Source organism: Myxocyprinus asiaticus, chromosome 4 (assembly GCF_019703515.2).
Source record: "Myxocyprinus asiaticus isolate MX2 ecotype Aquarium Trade chromosome 4, UBuf_Myxa_2, whole genome shotgun sequence".
Lineage (NCBI taxonomy): Eukaryota > Metazoa > Chordata > Actinopteri > Cypriniformes > Catostomidae > Myxocyprinus > Myxocyprinus asiaticus.
In genome coordinates this window covers 46027086-46035863 of record NC_059347.1, presented here as the reverse complement: position 1 = coordinate 46035863, position 8778 = coordinate 46027086, and the positions used below count along the sequence as shown (strand labels likewise).

General features: G+C 39.0%; 1 protein-coding gene across 3 annotated transcripts in view; it reads left to right on the top strand.

The window, feature by feature from the left end:
* The first annotated feature begins 85 nt into the window (after positions 1–85).
* Positions 86–8778, top strand: part of LOC127438070 (cohesin subunit SA-2-like) — a 31135-nt gene continuing 22442 nt past the window's right edge. The window contains exons 1-13 of one of the 3 annotated variants that reach the window (XM_051693354.1): positions 86–333; positions 995–1078; positions 1610–1685; positions 1863–2003; positions 3631–3727; positions 3841–3917; positions 4052–4256; positions 4346–4497; positions 4909–4982; positions 6177–6300; positions 6416–6514; positions 7762–7841; positions 7930–8037. In XM_051693354.1, the coding sequence (XP_051549314.1) occupies positions 1041–1078; positions 1610–1685; positions 1863–2003; positions 3631–3727; positions 3841–3917; positions 4052–4256; positions 4346–4497; positions 4909–4982; positions 6177–6300; positions 6416–6514; positions 7762–7841; positions 7930–8037 (1271 nt within the window). In that variant the 5' untranslated portion in view covers positions 86–333; positions 995–1040. Of the gene's footprint in view, positions 334–427; positions 463–966; positions 1079–1609; positions 1686–1862; positions 2004–3630; positions 3728–3840; positions 3918–4051; positions 4257–4345; positions 4498–4908; positions 4983–6176; positions 6301–6415; positions 6515–7761; positions 7842–7929; positions 8038–8778 lie in introns of those variants that run through there. The other 2 variants (XM_051693362.1, XM_051693365.1) reach the window with 2 other exon arrangements.

The following is an 8778-nucleotide window of genomic DNA, read 5'->3' as shown; positions in this document are numbered from 1 at the left end:
TAAAGCGCAATTTCCAGAAGTGAGCAGTGGTAGTCCCATGATGCGTATAAGAGTGTGTGCATGTGTATGGGTGTCTATTTATGTATAGACATAAATGTGTGGGTGTGCGTGTGTGAAAGCGTAATAAGTGTGTTCTGGGTTTCTGTGGGCTGTATATTAATTCCTGTCCGCCCACAGCACCAAACTGCCTTCTCCAGCTCAGGAACACAAACAGAACTGGGGCACTTTTACGGGGATCATGTTTTAATGGCGTAACTGCTGAGCTCCGGTCCGGTTCTGTTCGGCAACCGCTTTCTGGGTGGGTTTGATGCTGCTGGACTCTCGCTGAGGGAGGTGAGGGATGAAATGGCCGCCGATCTTCATAAATATCCGCATTATTAGGGAACAAATAAAAGAGACATTCATAGACATGGAGTGAGTTCGTGAGGAGCCGCGTTTAATTTCTGTTCGAGTCGTTCAGATGTAAGACAGTTTCGGCGATCAGTTTGACTATAGAAAATGAATAAAAAGCGTCCAAGTGCTTCATATGAATGCACTTCAAGCTTAAATGTAATTTTGGGGAGAGTTTTGATTGTTTTGGTGTGGTTTGGGGGGGATTAATGACAGTTAAATGAGCTGGAGGCCCGTTAGCATGTTAGCATGCTAGCCCTTGTTTACGGAAATTAAACCGAACATTAAATAGCAGATAAATAATACAAACTATCACATCACATGCATACAGAGAGACAATGATGAGTTAGTGTAATGTTTTATGTTTCGAGTTTGCTTGCAGTTACGTATTTGACTGCAAATGTTATATATTTATTGTTAAAGACGCACACACACTATCGAACACACATAAATGTACACGTGAATATCATGAGTCACTAACTGCATCTAGAGTGATTATGATTATTTTATGAAGTTTATTTTGTTTTAGATATGCTTGTGTTGTTGTAGACGTGCTGCAGTTTATGTGTTTTTCAGTTTTGCTGGATCTGTTTGTCTACTGCAGTGTGGGACACTTCTAAACTCCAGAGGAGACAGAAGATGTTGAGAAAATGATAGCTGCTCAGGACCTCCAAACAGACTTTTACCAGTACGTAACACACTGATAGACCACCTCAAACAAATACACACACTTTGTGTCTCCAATATCATTGAGCATGCATGCTCAATCATTAATGGGCATCATAGGCATGTTTTAGGATTCACTGTTTAGTTTCATTCAAGCTTCCTGCATCTAGTCACCTGCAAGTTTCTGAAATGTGGGCTAAGATTCTTAATTTTACAGTTATGTAGAGAGAGAGATGACAGTGTCAGCAAAAGTGGTTAAAGAACTTGGGTTGTAACTGAAAGGTTGTAGGCTGTAGATTTTGTTTGAATTTTTGAAACAAATTAGTATGAGATATATACAAAAACAGAAGAAATCGGCAAATAATTTTTCTGTATTTAACATCTGTGGAGAAACAGTTCAAACTGCAACTTACTAAGGTGTTTCAGTCCTGCATTTACTCTTATTAAAAGTCTGCAAATGCAGCTTCTGCTTAAAGCAACTGTGACGCACCTTCATCACTTTCTGTCCCCACTTATACGTAATCTCAAGTAACCACTTGTGTGTGTTTTGTAGGGAAGGACACTCTTGGCTCTCGGACAACGATCTTGAGGATCCTGAGAGTCAGAATGCCAAACCTGGCAAAGGAAAGGTGCCAATCAAGCAGTTAACACTTCAAAACATCTCTAAACAACCAATCAGATCTTATATTAAATGCATATTAGCTTGTTTATTAATGATATAAATAGAATTTTAAGGCTTTTGCAGATTGCATTCAGAGTTTTTTTAAATTTTATTTTCCTTGTTTTTTCCCTTTGTGTATGTGAAGAAGGGGAAGAAGACCCTTGGAGAGAAGGTGAAGGGGTCAGAGGTGAAAGGTCACGGGCGGGTGAATGGCCACCATCAGGAAAATGGCATGGAGAATCTCAGTTTGTTTGAGATTGTCAAATTGGGCAAAAGTGCCACACAGGTACACAAACACAAACAAATGGGTTATTCGGAACTTCATATTGTATTCATGCACAAATATAAACACACTCTCACTGAAAGACACTGTTTATACCTGGTACTAAGATGCAATGATATGTGGACAGCGCTAAATGCAGATAAAAACGGATTCAAAAACATTTTATGATCGGATAGCAAAAACCACATACGAAGTTAGTCAAAAATGCATGTGACCACATTGATTTGAGGTGTAATGTGCTGAGGAACAGCAGTACCCCTCACCTGTCAATCAACCGCTGCACTAAAGCAAAAGTTTAAACTTTGCCAGTTACGTGCAGCTTTAAAAGAAAATAACCATCAGATTGGAAAATTTGAAAAAGCGGATACATAAGCACGAAAACTTCACAGATCTTCTTCAGTGTGTTTGATATCAACATGACACAGATGAGAAGCATGAACTTCTGAAGCTCCTTTAATACAGCTAATCCATTAAAATAACGGATAATTCTCTTTGAAATGTTGCATTTGTCCTTGGATTAAATTTCAGCTGCAACTGGAAAAAAGTGCTATTTTTTTCGCTTTATTTGTCTTTTCTGATTTTGTTGCACTTTAATGTCATGCAGTAACACACTAACATCGTGATTGATGTCAGAATGAAATCAGACACTCCCTTCGAAATCCGAACACAAGTGGTCACAGGAGACGCATTTAAAGGAATAGTTCACCTAAAAATGAAAATTCTTTCATCATTAACTCATCCTCATGCCAATACAGATGCGTTTCTTTCCACTGCAGAACACAAATGAAGATTTTTTTGAAGAATATTTCAGCTCTGTAGGGCCATACAATGCAAGTGAATGGGTGCCAATATTTTGAAGCTCCAAAAATCACATAAGTCAGCATTAAAGTAATCCAAACGACTCAAGTGGTTTAAACAATGTCTTCAGAAGTGATGTGATAGGTGTGGGTGAGAAACAGATCAATATTTAAGCCCTTTTTTACTATAGATTCTCCTCCCTGCTCAGTCTATCGCCACTTTAACTTTCACATTCTTCTTGTTTTTTTGGTGATTCACATTCTCCATGCATATCGCCCCCTACTGGGCAGGGAGGAGAATTTCTAGCAAAAAAGTACATAAATATTGATCTGTTTCTCACCCACACCATTCATATCGCTACTGAAGTTATGGATTAAAACACTGGAGTTGTATGGATTATTTTTTTTTGGTGCCTTTGTGTTTTTTGGAGCATCAACATTTTGGCACCCATTCACTTGCATTGTATGGCCCTACAGAGCTGTAATATTCTTCTAAAATCATAATTTGTGCTCTGCAGAAGAAAGTCAAACACAGCTGAGATGGCATGAGGGTGAGTAAAATTAATTTTTGGGCAAATGATCCCTTTAAGCGACCAGATGTAAAGAGCGATGTGTCTCACATGACCACATGTGGTCGGATCACCCCAGACACATCTTTAAACCAATTGTAAATGTGGTCAAACTAAGTGCTCAAATCTATCAACACATAATGTGTGTGAGGGTGTGTGGTTAGTTATTAGATCCAGGTTGAACTGCGGTGCACTGCGTGTAATCTGTCTGTGTATAAAAGAAGGTTTTTCCTTTGTGCTTGTGTGTGTGTTCTCACTCTGCAGTCTGTGGTTGATGACTGGATTGAGTCCTATAAGGCAGACAGAGACTCTGCACTGCTGGAACTCATCAACTTCTTCATCCACTGCTCTGGCTGTAAAGGTGTGTGTGTTAGATGTACATTTATTTATGAACAAGTATGTGATAACTATTGATCTGTGCATTGTGTTAAGTATGAATGTATGTTTTAACTGTGAGTGTACTGTGCGGCGTAGGTGCGGTAAGCTCAGAGATGTTCCGGCATATGCAAAATTCCGAGATCATCAGGAAAATGACAGAAGAGTTTGATGAGGTTTGTTAATATGTGAGGTTGTACCATAGAAGTTGCTCCATGGATAGCATTTCTAGACATTTTACATGTCAGTACAGAAGAGATTATCTGCTGAAAGTATTTATATGTAAAACAGAGCATTTGTGTGTGTTCAGGACAGTGGCGATTACCCGCTGGCGATGTCAGGTCCAATGTGGAAGAAGTTTAAAGTAAGCTTGTGTGAGTTCATCGCTGTTCTGATCCGACAGTGTCAGTACAGCATCATCTATGATGAGTACATGATGGACACGGTCATCTCTCTTCTCACCGGCCTGTCAGACTCGCAGGTCAGAGCATTCAGACACACCAGCACCCTGGCAGGTCAGTTAACATGCTGTCATGTTTGACTTTGATGGTCAAACGTTTGCAGTATTATTCAATCAGTGTGTTTTTCACTGTGTGTTTCTCAGCGATGAAGCTGATGACCGCTCTGGTGAACGTTGCACTGAATTTGAGCATCAACATGGACAACACGCAGAGACAATATGAGACTGAACGTAACAAGAGCATCGGGAAACGGGCCAATGAACGCTTGGAGCTCCTGCTGCAGAAACGCAAAGAGGTGAGAGAGACACTTACACAGTGAGGTCCAGAAGTCTGAGACCCCTAGTGGAAATGTTTCTGTTTTGCATTCTTTTCGAATTTGATATAGGCTAACATACAACAAGAATAATATTATCAGCATGAAAAAATTGAGTGAAAAGATGAATTGACAAATTGACTTTGTCTGAATTTCTTAGCACTTTGTAAATCCCCCTTTTACTTTTTTTGAGAATGTTTCAAAGAGCATATTGTTTGCTTCAAAGGTGTTAACATGGTCAATGTCAATAATTTTGATTGGTGACTTTCTTATGTCAAAACAATTCTCTATTTTAAATCTTTCAAAATTCAAATGGTTTGATTATTCAGAGGTTCAAATAAGCGTAATCTGAAACATTATACATGACTTAAACATGTTCTGTTGCCATTTTAGCTCCAAGAGAACCAGGATGAGATTGAAAACATGATGAATGCCATTTTCAAGGGTGTATTCATCCACAGATACAGGTGAGCAAACATCTCAAATACACAAATTGAACTCCGCTTAGTCTAAATTAATAAATCAGGATTCAAAATAATCATGTACAGTGTCTATTTAGAAGCAATGTTGGAGGGTGAGTAGCATTGTACTGTTTGAATGAACTAATCCTTTCATGTGTGAGCTTGAAATATTTTTAAAGTATATAGGGATGTCCCGATATCATTTCTTTGAGAACGAGTACGAGTACCGATACTTCATTTTTGGTACTCGCCGATACCCAGTCCGATAAGTTTTTTTTTTCTAAACTCCATATCAACATTTTATTTCAATTTAAAAACCAAAATGGTGTTTAAATGAATTAATTCATTAACTGTAATCAAATGAAAATATAACAATTAATTTTCAACATAAGTATTATTTTTATCAAATTAAGTGTTTATATACAGAACCTCACAATACAATACAAAATACAACATTGGAGTTAAATTTTGTCAAAATAAAGTGCTGGAAAACAGGGCATCACAGATGTTAGATACTGCTGTAGTATAATACAATTACTACTGATTTGTTTTTTATTATTATTAGTAGTAGTAGTAGTATTACAATGAATATTACATAACTTTACAGTAGTGATATATTTCTGTCATACTTTTTTCCTATAAATTTACCTTTCATTTTGACTGAGCTTTTATTTTGAAGTGTTTCCGTGTTGTTTTGTCAAAGGAGCTCTGACATTTTACGGCAGATTCCCACTCTGGAAAAGCCGGTCACTACGCAACTCAGTGATTATTAAACCGCAAAAGGCTGCTATTTAATTAAATAAGTATGTACTCTGTATGTGCCTCACGTTACAACTTGAATTTGGAATCTGCTACAAACAGTGATGGTATTTTCCCTGTATGAGCCTTAGAGGAGCTTTAAAAGGGATGAGCAGCCGGCGTCAGCACAACACTTTCTCCACACATTCACAAGTGCTCACATTTGAATTACATGCAAACTATATATTTAACTCATTAAATCACAGCTTTTGCGGTTAAATAATCTCACTAGGACATAACGTGAATTTAATTTGTGGGCTGAATGTTTACGGAATGGTTTTTGGTATCGGAGCATTTTTACGAGTACCAGTACATGAGCGTGGTATCGGACCCAATACCACTATCGGTATTGGGATATCCCTGATAATAAAGTATTTTACATGTGTGTGTGACTGTGTGCAGGGATGTGATTGCTGAGATCAGGGTGGTTTGTATTGAGGAGATTGGTGTGTGGATGAAGATGTACAGTGAGGCGTTTCTCAACGACAGTTACCTGAAATATGTGGGATGGACCATGTATGATAAGGTGACATACACATTTCATACAGATTGAACATTGATATCCTCTGTGCAGAGCTAAAGAAGTAAACATCACACCATTATTTTGTTCCATCCATTACATGATCTCTGTCTCTCTCCAGCAAGGCGAGGTTCGTCTGAAGTGCCTTACGGCTCTTCAGGGTTTGTATTATAGCAGAGAGCTCAACGCCAGATTGGAACTCTTCACCAGCCGCTTTAAGGTGAGGTTTCCACCAGGACATTTTATACAGTTACAGCATCTCTGACTATAACAAACACTGCTGTTTTCCAGATCATTTTAACACTGGCCACTCAATGTTTTAACCACTGTTTTGGAAAGACATTTGTGATATTTCACTGCAAACAGGATACTGAATGTAAAAAGTAATTTTGTTTTATATTTTGGAGGGACCTAATCTCATGTAGCCAGATGTTTGATGATCGGTGTAAAGCCTGGTCCATATTGTAGCTTATTCTGGCCAAAACTGATATGTAAAATGACCAACCACAATTTGCTTGTTTACATGACTTTCGGGGTGGGTACATCTGAAATCGAAAATCCACAAGAGAAGTTGTCCGTACACTGAATGAAAAACAGAGTAGAAAATGTCTATCAAAATAATTTTTTTTTAAGACTTGCATAGTGAATAAGTTTTGCATAAGTTAAAAACAGACCAGCAAACAAACATTTCAGCCCAAAGCTTGCTTCAGTGCTCGCCATACAAGCAACAACTTGTCCCTTTTGAAGACACATGATTAGAGTTTGAGACCAGCTGAGCTTAATGAGGAAACTCTTAGGGTAGCAACACTAAATTACAGAGACTTCAACAAAAGAAGTACAGAAAAAAGAAACGGAACCAAAAAAATACCACAAGAAATTACATCAGAGAAAACAAACAAGGTCCATCACCTCAGTGACTAGTTCTTTCTCTGATCACAAATTGTAGCATCCTTGAAACTTTGTTTAGCTGTAGTAAACACAGCTTTGTTTCTTGGCGGACTGATAAAACCTGTGTAGCCTCACTCCGGAAACAACATAGGAGGCAGCCAGTCAGATTAAAAAAAAAAATCAGTCCATGGTCATGCCATCTAAGACTGAGACTAACAGGCAGGGCCACATTAATGCACGGGCCTCCAACTCCCAGGGGGTCCCCCATTTTCAGCGTCCGCCACCCTATTCTCCCCTATCGATGGTTGTGGGAGGAGAACATGTAAATGCATTCAGCGGGACATGTAACCGCGGTGACGTTGCACAACAGCGAAAGCCGTCCATCGGACAACTGGCAGTGGAGTCTCACGGAACGGTGAACCTGGGCACTGCAGTGCCTTAATGTGGCCCTGCTAACGGGCTTAAAAATTTTAATTCTTGACATCTGATCACATTTCATAGTCCATGGGGCTTGAAAATGTCTTGCTCACAGATAAAGAATAAATTGTCTTATTGGTGGTTCTCTATGTCTTTGTGTAGGATCGTATTGTTTCCATGACTCTGGATAAGGAATATGATGTTGCTGTTCAGGCTATTAAGCTGCTGACACTGGTTTTACAGTAAGTTCAGTATTAATCATCATTATTCAGAGTCTTTTCCTCTAGATGTGTCCATTTATTGTCTATATGTGTGTGTTTGTGCACCTAGGAGTAGTGATGAGGTCTTGACAGCTGAAGACTGTGAGAGTGTGTATCACCTGGTTTATTCCGCCCACCGACCAGTTGCTGTGGCAGCAGGGGAGTTCCTTTACAAAAAGTAGGTGCCACGATGCAGTATTTCACCACAGAGTGTTGATACTTTATTAAATACTGGTGCAATTAAATGCATTTGTGACACAAGCTCTGTCCCATAATGCATCTGAAGCTCCAGAATATCTGAAGCATAATGGATTAGTTCACCCAAAAATGAAAATTCTCATGCTTTCCCAGATGTGTATGACTTTGTCTTCTGCAGAACACAAATGAAGATTTTTAGAAGAATATCTCACCTCTGTAGGTCCATAAAATGCAAGTGAATGGGTTCCATATATTTGAAGCTCCAAAAAGAACATATTGCCATCATAAAAGTAATCCATACAGATTACAGTGGATTAAATAATGTCGTCTGAAGTGAAACGCTAGTTGTGTGTAAGAAAAAGATCAATATTTAAAACTTTTTCAACTGTGGAAGTTTGCTTCTGCCAAGCTCGGTGACGAGGGTCGAAAGCACACTGCCTCTTGATTGACGTAAGCGCGTTGGAAAGTTCACTTGAGAACTAACGGGCAAAATACGATAAAATATGGAAGCGCTGTGTTGTTTACAACAAAGGAGCTTAGACAATCATACATAGATGCCTCATTTGGCTGGTTTGGATACGTCAACTGCGGCGCCATCTTGGAACAGTCAACAAGGAGAGCTGTTTGAATGCAAATGAATGGAGGAGATGCCTCAGACCGAGCTCCTTGCTCAGACCGCTGCATAAACTGCTTTTGTGTGGAAACAGCATTGCGGTCCATA